The sequence below is a fragment of the Rutidosis leptorrhynchoides genome, chromosome 5 (genome assembly GCF_046630445.1).
Source record: "Rutidosis leptorrhynchoides isolate AG116_Rl617_1_P2 chromosome 5, CSIRO_AGI_Rlap_v1, whole genome shotgun sequence".
Classification (NCBI taxonomy): domain Eukaryota; kingdom Viridiplantae; phylum Streptophyta; class Magnoliopsida; order Asterales; family Asteraceae; genus Rutidosis; species Rutidosis leptorrhynchoides.
Window position 1 is genome coordinate 375,491,569 of NC_092337.1, and position 16,040 is coordinate 375,507,608.

The 16,040-nt window shown below is 36.5% G+C and overlaps 2 protein-coding genes across 2 annotated transcripts; both read right to left on the reverse strand.

Moving 5' to 3' along the window:
- Positions 1 to 585: 585 nt before the first annotated feature.
- LOC139847887 (transcription elongation factor SPT4 homolog 1-like) lies at positions 586 to 4,093 on the reverse strand. Its single transcript, XM_071837620.1, has 5 exons — positions 3,929 to 4,093; positions 3,741 to 3,832; positions 1,972 to 2,027; positions 1,010 to 1,071; positions 586 to 936 (listed from the first exon to the last, which is right to left on the reverse strand). The coding sequence occupies exons 1-5, from the start codon at positions 4,013 to 4,015 to the stop codon at positions 886 to 888; spliced, it is 348 nt and encodes a 115-aa protein (XP_071693721.1). The 5' UTR covers positions 4,016 to 4,093; the 3' UTR covers positions 586 to 885.
- A 1,902-nt stretch (positions 4,094 to 5,995) lies between these two features.
- On the reverse strand, positions 5,996 to 15,731 carry LOC139849757 (uncharacterized). Its single transcript, XM_071839383.1, has 9 exons — positions 15,612 to 15,731; positions 15,392 to 15,527; positions 14,306 to 14,400; positions 12,986 to 13,344; positions 12,419 to 12,904; positions 10,340 to 11,516; positions 9,768 to 10,118; positions 9,377 to 9,608; positions 5,996 to 8,889 (listed from the first exon to the last, which is right to left on the reverse strand). The coding sequence occupies exons 1-9, from the start codon at positions 15,729 to 15,731 to the stop codon at positions 5,996 to 5,998; spliced, it is 5,850 nt and encodes a 1,949-aa protein (XP_071695484.1).
- Positions 15,732 to 16,040: the final 309 nt, after the last annotated feature.

The following is a 16,040-nucleotide window of genomic DNA, read 5'->3' on the forward strand; positions in this document are numbered from 1 at the left end:
AAAGGAGGGTGTGCGTGATGGTTTGGCTTTTTCTTTGCGACGAGGGCAGTGATATTGTTTTCGGATCTTTGAACAAGGATGTGGTTGCTGATGTTGGTCGAGAAGGTTCTATTACGGCCCAGGATCCTTGTGTTGATATTGTCTCGGGCTCTTCCAAAGTCTTGATTCTACACAATTGTCTTGCGACTACGATTCGAGAAGGGGTAAAACGGTTTCGTATGCACATGTTGCAGGAAAAATTTTCAGACCGGATAAATGTGGAAAGAAGTTGAAAGCAGCAGACGACACCGTCGTTTAATTGGGGTCTCGGCATTATTAATTTTTGTTATGTTATAGCTTTTGGTCTTGGTTGTGTTTATTTTGCTTATTTTTGTAATCGTTTTTTGGTTGTTGTCTGACCCCTTCGTGTGACAACTCACTCCTTGATTGCCTTCGTTTGTCGTGTTAGTGTTAGGCTTATTTGTTTTGCTATCTAGGTGAGAACCGGTACCGACCTGTGTGTTTGATTGTATTTTCGCTTTTACTTTTTCTCATACGTACATGCATCTTACAATTTTCCTTTCTGTTATATCACTTTCTGCAAAAGCCACCCATATCAAGAAACTAAAAACATAACCACAAAATGAACAGGGCAGTACAGGAATAAGAAAAGTAACAATTAACAAATCCACAACCTCGGAACTAACGAACAAAAGGAAAAGATCGGTTGTACGCATAGATAATAACATAAATATATTCCTACATAATTAAGGTTAAAGCTCCAGAAAGTACCGTCACCTAAAGCAAGTGTTGCACCAAGTGTCAAGTTTTGATACGAGGTGACAACTATCAAATCTGCTCTGCATATACATGTAGTACTGGCATCAAGATGTTATAGCCATCCACTCATACACGTTTTGGTGGATTATATGGCGCCCGCACTTCCTCACAAATACCCTGAAAGAAGGCAAACAATTATATACATATGAATTTGGTGAAAGCAGTAGACGATTCAGACAGTTCACAAAACCTGCATATCCTCTGGTAATGCTTCTGAGACTGCAAGTGTGTAGCAACCCGGAACAAACTTGCCTACAAACAATTCCAAGACCGGATATCACATGCCAATGAAGTAAATTCATAATTTCATAAGTATATGAAAATAAAGTGTATGGTGGCAATCATGTGGGAGTAAAGCATAAACCAAGAATTTGAGTGACGTCACTACTTGAATCAGTTAGAATATAAATCAAAGACATAACTTGATCTATCATGTAAAACTATAACTTGAAAGGATTCAAATCCGGTTCTTATATAGTGTAGGTAAATATAAACCAGATTAAACTCAACCGGTGCAAAAAGCTTTCAACCAGCTGTCACTAGTTGATAGACCGTACAGGAAAAAGAACCACACAGGATGTTGCAATTTTATACCTTTGTGTTTTGTGTTTCTCATTTTAGTTTTCATCTTCATCAATTAGTTTTTGTCGAAGGTCCACAACTCTTCATTTTAAACTATTAAAATACTAGAGTCTATAACAAAAAAGTGCACGCAAACATGGTTGCAAAGTCTGGATTAATCCCCGGTGTTATCTAGATTTCGGGCTACTCTGACTATCTTAAACCAACTTGAAAGTCGGTCGACATTGGCAAACAGTTCAAAGTCGGGATTATTCGATCAAAGTTGGCTTCTATTCACAATCACAAAGGCAGTTCAAGCCTACAAATTCAAACCATAACCACATCGAAAAGAAGCATACAATGAATTCCAAAAACAGTTCTCAGAATGAGACTGTAAGAAACATACATAGATAGATATCAACAACATACCAAGAACTCGATACCTACAAAATTATCTCCAATGAACCGTAATGTAAGAAACTATAGCAGCTCAACTTTTAATACGATCCTCTACCAGATATTAAAGAAACTTTATCTATGTGTATAACACAAAACAGAGTATAAATAAATGGGAACAAGATTGAGGCATACCAATTCGAAGCCATCTAGCAGCCCAACTTCTTGCAGGATCCATTACAGATATGATTCTACAATAAACAAAAGCATATAAATAAAAACTAAGGCCCCGTTTGGCTCGTGGAATTTTTTTGGATGGAATGGAATGTGTCAAAGGAATTGGAATCTGAAGGAATTGAAATTGATAAATTCCAATATTCCATGTAATGTGAAAAAAATGTGTTCTATTTGACATGGAATGGAATTGAATTTCATTTTATAAAATAATTAAAAAGTTATAAAAAGAATTACGTTTTTCTACAGTAAACAAAAGCATATAAATAAAAACTAAGGCCCCGTTTGGCTCGTGGAATTTTTTTGGATGGAATGGAATGTGTCAAAGGAATTGGAATCTGAAGGAATTGAAATTGATAAATTCCAATATTCCATGTAATGTGAAAAAATGTGTTCTATTTGACATGGAATGGAATTGAATTTCATTTTATAAAATAATTAAAAAGTTATAAAAAGAATTACGTTTCTAAATTTTGTGTTCATTTTCAGACTCACTTAAAAAAAAAAAAAAAAAATTAAATTCGCGATTTGAGAACGCAGTCGAAAACGCGCGTTTTCTGATAGGCTGCAAAAACGCGATCCGAAAAAGCGTGTTTTCCGACGCGCTGTAAAAAAGAGCGTTTTCCGGCGTGTTGCAAGATCGCGCGTTTTCGGACGCGCTGCGAGATCGCGTGTTTCGTATGCGCTGCGAAAACGCGCGTTTTTGCAGGGGATCCGGAAATCCGCGTCTCCGGATGCCCTGCGAAAACGCGCATTTCCTGGCGAAAACACGCGTTTCCGGTCGCGGTGAGGGAACGCGCGTTTCCGGACGCCCGCGAAAACGCGCGTTTCCGGGCGCCCGCGAAAACGCGCGTTTCCGGGCGCCCGCGAAAACGCGGGTTTCCGGGCACCCTGCGAAAACGCGCGTTTCCGGGCGCCCTGCGAAAACGCGCGTATCCGGATCTCTGCGAAAAAAGCCTGCTTCCGGAGCCCTGCAAAAACGCGCTGCGAAACACGAGTTGAAATGTACTTAAAATTTAAACGTAAATATTCGAGGATTTTTTATTTTTTCATAGATTAAATGTTGGAAGGAATTCAATTCCATCGACATCTCGAATGAATGAACATTCCATAGATGAAGGAATCAAAAGATTCCAAGGAATTTAATTCCTTCGAAAATATGTGAGTCAAACGGGACAGTCTAAGGAATTCAATTCCAATTCCATCAAATTCCTTTGGGATTCCACGAACAAAACGGGGCCTAAGGTTTTCAATGCAGCTGGAAACAAAATTGCATCTATAAAGCTAAATCGGCAGGGTCGTCTCAACAATTTAAAGGTCCTAGACGAAAATAAAAATGGGCCCACATATACCTTAAATTTTTTTAGTATGCATAAAAATTAATACTCCAGTTTATCTATTTATTTACTTAAATTGTATTTAAGTATTAAAAACAATATTTTTAACTTTAATTGACAATTTTTTATTTGATTTAATTAAGTATATTAAGAAAAATATTTACATATTCAAAATTTTGGCCCTTCTCAATTTTTGGACCCTAGGCGGTTACCTATCTTGCATATCTTGCCTATGTCTGGAAGTCGGGGTAATATGTCATTTGCCAATGTAGCCATGATTAGTTAAAAACCTAATTAGCATTTGTTGAACTTGCTTTAAATCGAATTAAACTGAAATACCTAACTTCAATATGTGAATTATTGAAAAGTATTAGTAGAAAAGGAGTAGATTACCCAGTGAAATTAGGGGTGGTGCAATCAACAGCACGTTCAGAATCTTCCTCCATCTTAAAGAAAGGGCAGTTCTCACATCCTGATTCTCTGAACTGCATAAATAGAAATTAGGTTAAAAAAGGTACAGCAAAACCCTAGGTCGAATTATAAATGAATAATAATTAGGGTGAAGAGAAAAGTATGTAAACCTGATCGTAGGTTTTAACGAGACGGCAACGAAGACATGCTCGAAGTTCGTGGCCGAAACTCGTCGGAATTTGCGCCGCGTTCGCCATCTCTGGTTGTTTCTCGTTATTTCTTCACCCTTCACGGTCTACGAATACTCAGTCAGGATAGGAGTTTTTTTTTAAAAACGAAGGTAATAATATATCGGCAATTATGTGTAATGTTTTAGAAATACCCTCCAAAAGTAATAAAGAGATCTGTACAAAGCACTGTTGTAAAAGTCGTCCGACTTGACCGACGCGTCGGCCGATGCGTCGTTTTTTTGGGTTCTCCGTCCCGTTTTTTCAAAAAACGACTCAAAAGACGGTCATAGCTAAAAGTTCGGTTAAAGTCTGTCAAAGACATTCAAAACGGTCAAATTCAGTCAAATTTTCGTCAAGATCTGATGTATTTTAAAACTAGGGTTTGTTTTCATATTTTGGACCGCTCTTTTCTCTGTTTCCTTACTGATTATGTAATCGGTAACATTAATTGAGTTTGAAGTTTGATTGTTTTTAAATTCAAGTTCTTATTTAAGAAATTTATGGTAGATAATCAACTATTTTACATATATATAAATATATATTTAAGAAATTATTAATAAAGTCAACGTTGGTCAACGACCGATGCGTCCTCGACGCGTCCCCCGACTCGGCCGACGCGTCCTTTTTAGGCCTCGACTGATGCGTCCCCGACTCGCGACTTTTACAACCTTGGTACAAAGTGATCATTAAAAATTAAAGGTAAGCAAGTAAATTTTGGTCTAAAAATTTTCAAACCAAATACAACGAACCGAATAAATTGAAAATCGAATCAATGAACACCTATTTTCATGTGTACGAATGATTAGTTGATTTGTGTGTTACAAAATTGAAATGATAGCGAATTGAGGGACAAAATGATGAAAAGTCATGTTGAACATTTGGACACTTGACATGTTTGGGCATTTGGTGTCAATTTGGGTACCAGACAATATGGACACGTCTCATATGTCAACTTGAATAAATTTGCAAGTTTTTTGTGTTTTGAAAATGAGTTTTGAACATATTTTAATTAAAGTGCCTATTTGAATCATAAGAGTCTATTTTGACCGATTTGCAAATTTGTGGAAGCTGAAACCAACACGTTCCAAATACAATTTTTGACATGTGGCTGGATTTCACATCGGCCAGTAAATATATTTTAGGATTCGAGTCGTTAACGAAATATTATGATATTTTGATAAAAATGTCAAAAATGACACTCTGGACATATTTTTCGGGCTCGTTGGTTTGAAAGGGCAAGTTTTGAAGAAAACTATTTACTCATAAAATGAATAATAATACAAAAAAAGTATAAAAAAAAAAATTTGTTAATAGAAAACTAACTAAAAAACCATCTAATCTAAGTTAAAAATATTTTTCTTTATTAAATGTCAGCCCACAAAACCTTTTTCTAGTTTGTAATTTTGTATGCGCACAATCGTAAATTAAAAATAAGCCCACGTAAAAGCCCGAATGCCCGATTCTTTTCTTTTTTAAACTTATAGCTCCATCCATAATTCATTTTCTACCAAAAAAAACCTTCAACTGTAACCAAAGTGAAGAATAAGAGAAGGAAAATCAAAGAAGAAAGAATGAAGAAACAAGTGAACAGGAAAAAAAAAAAAAAAAAAACTCACATATGGAACGCTCGCATAACTTCATATAGAACTTCGGGTCATTGCTTATTGGTCATTTGGGATTTAGGTCTAAATCACTCGGTTAGTATCATATAAAAGTATGAAGCATATTGTTAAGATGCAAGTGAAAGAGAGAGTAAATTGACACAGTATTACTTAACAATTAGCATGTTACTCAACAAGATAAGGTAGTCATAGAAGCTGCTGTCCAAATTAATCAAAAACACTGATTGAATCATACCAAAATAAGACTAACATGGACTCTTAATTAACACCAAAAGCTTTAGTTACTTGCAAACTAGTCCTACTATCAAGTACACAAAAATATAGCTGTCTTTTTGTCTGATATTCAGTTACCAAAAACTGGAAACTCAGACTCTTGATTTTCAGGTTAATTGCAAGACGTAGAATCAGCCTCTCGTTTCTCGCTATACAGCATTTCTAACAGCGTCTCCCGTCCAAAATCCACTTTTTTCATATTCAGATATATCGCATTTTGACATTGTTCCTTTGGGAAATCTTCGTTGAACATCACAACAACAAGAGGATTCTCGATCTGTTTACAAGCAACTGCAACAGCATCCACTAAACGTTCTTCTTTAATACCCTTAATCAGCGTCTCACAAAATACAGGTGGCAGGAACGAAACAATATCACCGCGTCTCAATAAATCAAGCAGCTGATAATAGTATCGTCCTGAGTTTAAACATATCAACGAGAGAAGAACAACTAATCTTAATACCACAATCGTGCATGAAGACTCCTCTGATCTTGTCACCCAACGCATTAAAACATCACGAGAATTCAACATTTCCCCAACCATTGAAGCTAAAGAATGATGGATGGTCTTCATAGTGTCCAAGAACGTAGCAGAAACTATATTTAAACCCGATTCCTCATAATTAAGCCACTCCACACAAGAAGACCTGGTTGTAAAAACATTACCGTTAACACAAAAAGACAAAATCAAAAGCCGTTCCATAAGATATAACAAACACGCGGGTGACATCACTCTCCATCCTGTAGTAAACGTCTCTTTCAGTGCGTTATGTAACATTATCGCAAGATCACCACTTTTTAAACTCGATTTACCACCGTTAAGCTTACTCAGTAAATCTCTCCAGTAAATGGAAGAAACATCCGTAAGTTTTTTCTCGGTATCATCATTAAAGCCAATCACATTGGATCCTAAAAAGATCATCGCCATTCTCGCAAGGTGCCCGCACGTTATACCTTTCTGCAACTTGCTGTTTACATTGATAGCTTCACTAAAAATGTTCCGAAACGCGTCGTTTCCCCTCAGATGTATCATTTCCTTCGACTGTGCGTATTTCCAGTCAATATGAAAGACATTACCCAGAAACAGGTCCACACACGGTTGGTAAAATCGATTCACAACCGAACTGACATTAGGAAACTTGCAATTATGTATTGATTTTGTAACCTCGAACAAACTAGTAAGAATATTTGTCTGTTGATGAATGGAGAAATCTTTTTCAGTCGAGTACGAATGTAAAGCTTTTAGCTTTTGTAACACTTCAACAGCAACCGAAAGTAACTCTGAACACCAATATTGCGAAACAACATATGACAATTCAGGAGCACGAATTATATACAAGTATTCCTTTTTAATCATACAAGGTTTAAGCCGTTTTACCCACTCGGATTTAGAATTCAGCACAACGTAGCTGTCAACGTTGAACTTCCTCAAACCAAAATAATTGAAAACGAAATCGTTGTACACTTTATTACCATCTAAATTCTGCGTAACGTTCCAGTTGAGTAATTCACATATCAGTCCCTTCCAATATTTCCAGAAATAAACCAAACCCTCAACGGAAACAATTTCGTTCGATAACAAATATTCTATACGCTCGATTGTCCCATTTTCAACACATGTTTCGATATAAGCATAGTCTTCGTCACATGAATCAAGATGAACATCAAGAATTCTTCTAGAAACCAAAAAATGTAGTCTGAAACTTCTTTCTCTATGAACATCCATCAAATACCTCCACATTTGGGATAAATCGATTTCCACGTTCGACAAAACATTTATCTCGGCGCGCACCATTGCATATTCTTGTGAATACAAATGATACTCAACATATGAGTTTGCATCACACAAAAGCTTGTTTTTCTGTTTAAAGTTCTTCAATGGCCATGCACTTGTTCCATGAGCCCAAAGAGATCCAAAAAAGACGTACCAAAGTCTGCGTAATGCAGAATCTATTGGACGATCATTTTCGTCACAAATCTTAGCTGCCTCTACAAACTTCCAATGTGATTCTTGCAATAACAGAAGCTCACCGAGACGGTTTTCAGGCTTCAAAATGGAGTACACCTTTTCAATGACATCATCTTCAATTTTCTCTATCTCGTGAATCTTTTTCACCTTTGGCAGATTCGCAACCAACGGACTCTCTTTGAAGTTATATATGAACTCGAGGCCCTTTTTCAGTAATTCTTCTTTAGTTAACCCCTCCGACAGAATTTTTTCCGCTTTGCAGACAAAACGATGAAAGACATCAGAATCCCGTTTTGCAATTGAAACAGCCTTCTTAAGCAATTTATCCTTATCTTTTTGTGTGAACAAACCCTCTCCGACTCGGAAAATTGGGGAATTCGAAAAAACATGCCACAAGATTATCGATGATGATTCTCTGTAACGTTCAGCAAGGCAAAGAAGGTCAGCTTCGAGCACGGGATCATGTTTGCGCCTTGCAACATTTGCAGCTTCTTCAAAGTTGCCCCATTCTTTTTCAAGGACTATAAGTTCATCAAAGCACTCTTTATTACTTAAGAAATTCCGCATTTCACCCTTGGAACGAAACAAACGAACACATTTCATCATTTCATTGGAATTATTAACTTTGAAATAATAAGATGCACCTTTGTGTGCCAATTCTGCAGCTTCTTCATAATTTCCCCACTCTTTTTCAAACAAAATAAACTCATAATAGCAATTTCTGTTACGTAAGAAAAATCTCATATCCTCCCTAGACCGAAAGCAACGAACAAATTTCATCATACTTTTCGAATCCTTGACAGGTAAGTAGTAAAGAGCACCTTTCTGCAAAAACTCTTGCGCCATGTCAGCATTTCCACCCGTACGGGCCAGTATTTCAAAACCAATTTCAAATAATTTTCCGTCTGCGCAAGCGGAAAGACACTTGGAATAAGCTCCAGCCTCTTCATATATATCTACTGCTTGCTTATAACATTTTGCAAGATAAAAACAGTTTCCTGCTTTCTCCAACTTAGATAATCTCAGGTACATATCTCCTGTGCATTGCAAAAATAACCATATATGCTTTAGGTACTTGTAGCATCCAAAAGTAAATGAATTTTACAATGGAAAAAGTTAAGGGTGCATTTGATAAAACTGAATGATTTAACGCCGAATGATTCATAATCCAAATGATTCTGAATCTGTGAACAAACTTGGTTCTGAATGAAAATAAGTTGTCTTTGATAATTATTTTGAATGAAGGATATGAAATGGGTAAAATTACCTTATTAACGTGTTAGACGAATAAAAAATTCAATACACTTGTTTGTTAAGTGTTTTGAATATGATTTTAGGAGAATATTACATAAAATTTATGTGTTTAATGGTTAAGAGAGTGTTTCAACTCTGAATAGTTCAACATTTCAGCATCATATGTCATTCAAACATTCAGAGGTCAGAAACAAACGCGTTGAATGCTGAATGGTGAACCATTCAGTTAGGGGGTAAACAAACGCACCATAAGTGAGATTAGAATATTACCGGCTGTTTTATAATCTTCCATCTCATAGAAGCACTCGGCAGCCAACTCTTCCTTATCAATAGAGCTAAATAACTCGACCGCATCCTCAAAAAGCTTCTTTTTATGGTGTGAATCGCGGGTACGGTTGGCAATTTCACGAAGCTCATAGGCCCTAGCCAAAATTTCAGACTGTTGGTCCTCAGCCTTCAAGAAGCACATATGTGCCATACTATAGTTATGCTCATGAAATAACTGCAATTACATTAAATAGTACTATTCTGTTAGTATTCCGTTATATTAATTGATCAGTTAACCATAAAAAAATATAGTGTGTTAATCTTCTACAGTATAAACTATTACATGCATAAATATGTCAACAATTCGATACCGAGAAATTGGAATGGAACAAACCTTTATACCACGTGATTTCCAATCGTCTTTACTGCTAGGAATATGCATTTTATCAGCCAACAGATCACTCAGAGGCTTAACTTCAACAAGGCTTAGCATCTTCCAGTAATCGTAAATCGGTTGAGAAAAACCGCTACTTTCGCAAACCCATAGCCTCTGCCTAGTTCGAGTAATTGCCACATACAACAGCTTCAATTCACTGCATAAAACAGCATGCTTTTCCATAGCGAAACTTGAACGCATCTCATTAGATGGCGATTTAAGCAGCTCCTTTTCGTTCATATATTCATAGACGATTCTCCATTCATTTGAGAAAGAAGATGTGGTAAAAAAGTCATATAACAGTACATCCTGCAAAACATGCACTATATTTTTTGATTTTTCTAACAAGGGTTGTCATTAACATGCACGAAAGACATGTACGTCACTTTAAAATCAAACCGCTATGTACAAGGGTTTTATGCATCTTACGACAGCTCAAAGGGCTTAGGGCTGTTGTTGGAAAAATCCTATATTTAAAGACTCAAAACCTATTAATTATAAACAAATAAATTTCATTTAGGGATTTTTACCTGAAATTCTAAACCTTTAGACTCCATAATAGTTAGAACAAGGGCATTTTTCCCAATGATGTTTACAACCTTCTCTTTAAGATATTCGTCACGAACTAAAACAACTTGCTCAGCACCGAATCCAGTGACGTTCGGGAAACAAACTCCATCTATTCCGAATATGGTTTTTATAGCGCTGTAATTTGTATCGGTTTCAATCAAAACAGGCCGATCGCCACCAACTTGACTCGTCTCGGGGCCCAAAGCGTCAACAAAAAGAGGGAAAAAGTGGCATAAAAGGTCAATAACACTCTGTGCCAAGTTCAAAACCCCAGCGTGCGTGCGAAAATTCTCGCTTAAGTGAAACATCTTGGACAGTTTCCCCTTTTCAGAACTCATAAGAAACTTGCTAAAGAACAAACACCGTATATCTTCAAATCTGAACCCGACGCCCTTTGCGATAGCTTGTGCAGTATCTCCGGAAAACGCGAACCCCTCGTGAACATTTTTACACACATGTTTAAAAAGCATTATCTGCCTCATCGTAAGATCTTGAACCTCATCAATATAAACATAATCCATCATATCTCCCTTGTACCCTTCGAATTCAAGCCTTTGATGAAGATCATTTACTAAATCGGCCAAATCAAAATTTCCATTTTCCACCTTATACTTCTCATATTGACAAAAGATGTCATATATGATTTCTCTCTTATCCGCAGGATATATCGAAACTCGACCGTCAGAAAGTGAAATATAATCATCTCTTGAAAGTATCCCATTAGGGGCCTTAATTGATGTTAATTGACCTTTTATAACCGACATAATTTCAGTAAAAACTGAAGAAGGATCGAGGTTTTTAGTCAGCTTATTGTTCAAGTGAGGCCAATAATTTGAACAAAATCTCTTGTACGTAACATCCTTGAACTTCATAAATTGTTCCAATACATCGAGTCTTGATTTACTGCTTTGACAGCCATTTATAAGCTTCCTAACACAAGGAAATTTATGAAAGTATGAGGGACCCACCGTTCCATCGAGCATCAGCAAAAACCTGTGGAACGTTATGATAAGTGGATACGAATTGTGTGGAAGACGTAGAAAATGATCTGGTATATCTTCAGACAACATCATTTTATCGATATCACCGATCCACTCTGTGTTGTGCTTCGAAGATGAACTCTCACCACATGTCAACCTGGATGTTTTAGCAAAGAATAATCAGAAACATATTGAAATACTTTTCATGATTAAGTGGGAAAGAGTTTGTTGTACATACATAAATACGGAGTAATAAAAAATTGAAACATGCATAAGCGGAGACGAGTCGGTAGAGACTTTGAAACGACTAGTCGGTCGAGTCGGGCACTAGTCGGACATTCACTCACATTGACTTTTAGTAATATATACATATATATTTTTTACATATATATTACATATAAATATATCAAACAGAGAAACAGAAGTATTTTAACGTAATTATTTCAAAAATATGTATGTGTATAGGGCACAAAATCTAAGTGTAAATAATATTAAAATTTTGATCTAACTTTGACTTACCTTGACTTTGACTGATCAGAATCGACTCGGACAGACTCAAACAGACTTTGACCGACATTTTAGTATTGACCGACTAATATGCGTTTTTAAGCGAAACGAGATGGGCCGACTAGTCCACCAAGACGGCCGCCGTTTACAACCATACATAAGAAAACATTATACACAACATATTGTTTTGTTAATGGTTAATTATACACAACATTGAGTTGTAGCTCAGCTGTTAGTGGTCTGTCTATCTAAGAGAGAGGTCAGAAGTTCGACTCTGCTGGGCTGCAACATTGCACTCAATGTTATCTCTGACCTGAAATATCCACCCAGATCGCCTTTCGCTTAGTGTGTGTGTGTGTGTGTGGGGTGGGGGTGGGGCAGCGGGGAGGGGGGGTTTTATCGGCCATGCCCTCAGATTGGTCCAGGTTTCCTCCAGTGCGGTAGTTGGAGGCGGGTTATGCAACTACGGGAGATGAAGGCGTGGGTGGTTAAGCCCTCCTGGGTGATCCCAAACTGATGTCCAAAAAAATGGTACACTTTCCATTAACCGACCTTTTCCATTCACCGTAATGTTGCTTCACTGCATAACAAAGTTTTGGACTGAAAGTAACAAAAATTTGACGCAAAACATCCTCGTTAGCCTCCTCGTTTCTCTCCGTTACCTCGTGAAGTCCTTCGCATGCTAAATGATGAAGCTGTTCATTTTGGAACAATTTCATTGTTAACACCGTAGTTTTTCCAGTCCCGGATCTCCCCAAAATAAAACTACTTTTGCCAAAAGAAACAACAGCCTTTTCTTGTTCGGTTAGCTCAAATTCAAGCCCTAGATCCCCACCGTCACATCCAGATATCATATTAGTTACTGCCCCGGTTGATAAAGGGTAAAATTTCATCAGCAACAAGCTCTCACGCACTGTCACAGTTTCAACATAGTTCTTTTCTTTTTCACCACCCATAAACATTTTGTCATCGCATTTTCCTTTTTTACATTGAATAATTTCGGTTGTCGCAGGCCATTTCATGGGAAACTCGGAACCACTGGAAATTAATAAAAAAAAAAAAAAATTAGGAAATTCACAGGAGATAAATGTCATTAATCAATTGCAATATTTAGCATACCTTTGAATACATCTTCTCTTGCAACAATTTATGTAATCTCGGGTATATGTCCCAATAATTCCATCTAACCGAGTCACTAAATTTGCAATGTCATGAAAAGGAAGTATATCCCAAATCTTCAAAACTTGAATATGCTCTGTTTCCTTTACTAAATCTATTGTACATATGATGTGAAGTGCTTTAACTTTGAATTCCTTGATAAATTCATAATACGGGCTTTTACTAACTGAAGCTGCGGTAGAGCTCCGTTTTGGCCGCCAACCGGTAGAAAGTTTTAACAGCATTAGCAGTACAAGCTTCTTAGTCTCCAACGATTCGATTTTTGAAAATGATGTCCTAAACATGCTGCTAAATAAAACCTGGAACATGGAAGTTGAATGCAGGATGAAATACATGTAGAAACAGAACAAGGTATCTAAAAGCCATATATTCATTTACTTGTACAATATTTTTCTTCACTTGACTACAAAAATTTAAGCAGAATATGGCTATTTTGCAAAAAATGTTAAGAAAATAAGATGGTTCTTGTCCAAATGAAGGGTTCTGGAGTTGAAAAATGAATCGTTCAACTTCCTTAATCCTTACACAGTTTGCATATGAATAACTATGAATCAGAAGTCACTTTCTGTGGACACCTCTGAATGCAAAATTGTTTAAAAAATGACAAATATTAATTGTATATTTCCCAACTATGAATAAGAAATCCAAATCCTTAACAATTACTGTACCATTTTTGGCATGTTACAACCTACTATTTGACCCATTAGACCATTCTATTAGAAAATAATTCTCCACACATTGTGAGGATGATTTCATTGATATTTATAATACATACAAGACTTGTACAATAAGCTAGAATACAATATATGGAAACTAAATCTATACAATATTTTCTCATAACTTGTTCCCTAAGCATACCTTGACCTATACATTTAACTTGGTCCATAAGTAATACATTATTACTCCAATACCCCCCTCAAGCGAAGAGGTGTGAAATCAACTCAGAGCTTGGTGTAGAAAGACTTGAACAATGAACAATTCGGGCTCTTAATAATGCTTCTTCAAAGGCTGTCCAAACTTCACAAGTGGTGTGTAAACCGAGCACGTCAGATGGTGCTTCTTCCAAGGTAATCCTAACGACACTGGTGGTGGACATACTGAGCATGTAAAAAGTAGAATAGAGAAGAATTTTTTTTTAATTATATATTTTTTTTAGAAAAGAAATTGAAGAAAGTTGAGATTCAAGAAAAAGAAGAAGAGAGAAAAAGAAGTTAGATGTGTCAGCGGTGTAATGAGACGGCGGCAGAGAGATAGCCTGACTCGGTCTCGATGTAGCAACGGCGGCACCCACATGGGGGCCTGACTCGAACTCGCTGTAGAGATGGCGGCACACACATAGGGGCCTGACTCGATCTCTGGAAAAAAAAAAAAAATTCACTCGACAAAAAAGAATAAGTGTACGATCATGGCTATAATTGCTCAATGATCGGGTGGAGAATTGTATAATAACAATTATGAAATAATGGATTAATTAATAATTCTTGCTAGACTCGTACGAGGAAAAGAAAAAGAAACGAAATCGGTGGTTATATTGGTGATTGTTGATAACAATATGTAGACTTTAAAGTGCAACAATATTTAACATGCAAAGATAATGCAAAATTGCAAACACCACCGCTGGTCATCGATAAGAAATATAGAAAAGAAGAATAAGCAACGGAAGAAGATGATTTGATGTTTAGGATCGATTAGGCTGATACCATATTAGAAAATAATTCTCCACACATTGGTGAGGATGATTTTATTGATATTTATAATACATACAAGACTTGTACAATAAGCTAGAATACAATATATGAAAACTAAATCTATACAATATTTTCTCATAACTTGTTCCCTAAGCATACCTTGACCTATACATTTAACTTGGTCCATAAGTAATACATTATTACTCCAATACATTCCCTATGGTGCGTTTTGGAGATGAAATTTTGTGAGTATGGTTTGTTTTTGAACTGATGGAGACGTGAGTGTTGTTGCTGCTTAAGGCCACATACAATGGTGCAACATTTTAACACTACTTTTACCTGCCACATCAGCGCCACATTAGCGCAAACACTTTAACATTCCTTTCACTAAACCCTCACAATCATAAACTTCACCACCACGCTTTAACCATTTTTAATTATTATTTAAAACTTAAAATATAAATAACATTTATAAACTAAAAAAAAAATTAAAGAAAATATGGATTAGAGAAAAAATAATAAAAAAGCCGATTACATTAATTAATAAAAATACGCTTACATTAAAATTAAAATTAAACTACGAGTACATAAAAAAAAACGAGTACATAAAAAAAAATACGAGTAAATAAACTAAATACCGATTAATCCGTATAATAACCATCTTCACTACGATCAATTACGTGAGGAAGATCGTCCCAAATATGTTTCGTATACAACACGGCATTTGTCGAGTTGATTATTGCAGTTCCGAGTAGCCACGCCCATTTATCGTTATCCTCGAGCCACTCGAAGACCTTCTTTTAGTCATTCCAGTATGCAAAATGCGAAACCTCGTCGCAATCAGCGGTGCGCCTTAAATGATCGAATAAATCACTAACGTAAGGGCCGGTAACCGCCACATCTAAAGTATCGACCCTCTCACCGTCGTATCGGTCCATGTCATCGGAAAATAACCGGCCGCCGTGAACCTTGAACGTAACCGTGTTTGTGATAACCATTTTTGTGTAAAAATTGAGAGTGAAAAATGTATGTGTGAGATAATTTGAGAGTGAAATGGTATGATTTTGGTTAAGTAATGGGGGGGGGTGTGTGTGTGTGTTTGTGTGTGTGTATATATATATATATATATGTGTGTGTGTGTGTATATATATATGTGTGTGTATATATATATGTATGTGAAATGGGTTGGAAAAAAGAAAAAGAAAAAAAAAAGCAAACTAGCTGTTTGAAAAAAAAAAGGATGGGGCCCACTAATCCAGCCGTTAGGCTCGTTGCAGGGTCCACTAGCGAGCCATATGGCGGTTTGC

Coding starts and splice junctions, on each gene's coding strand:
- LOC139849757 (XM_071839383.1), bottom strand. CDS start 15,731: ATGGTTATCACAAACACGGTTACGTTCAAGGTTCACGGCGGCCGGTTA. Junction 12,905..12,985: donor AAGAGAAGATGTATTCAAAG/GTATGCTAAATA, acceptor ATTAATTTCCAG/TGGTTCCGAGTTTCCCATGA. Junction 8,890..9,376: donor GGAAGATTATAAAACAGCCG/GTAATATTCTAA, acceptor TGCAATGCACAG/GAGATATGTACCTGAGATTA.
- LOC139847887 (XM_071837620.1), bottom strand. CDS start 4,015: ATGGCGAACGCGGCGCAAATTCCGACGAGTTTCGGCCACGAACTTCGA. Junction 2,028..3,740: donor ACCACCCCTAATTTCACTGG/GTAATCTACTCC, acceptor TGTTTATTGTAG/AATCATATCTGTAATGGATC. Junction 1,072..1,971: donor TGCTAGATGGCTTCGAATTG/GTATGCCTCAAT, acceptor AATTGTTTGTAG/GCAAGTTTGTTCCGGGTTGC.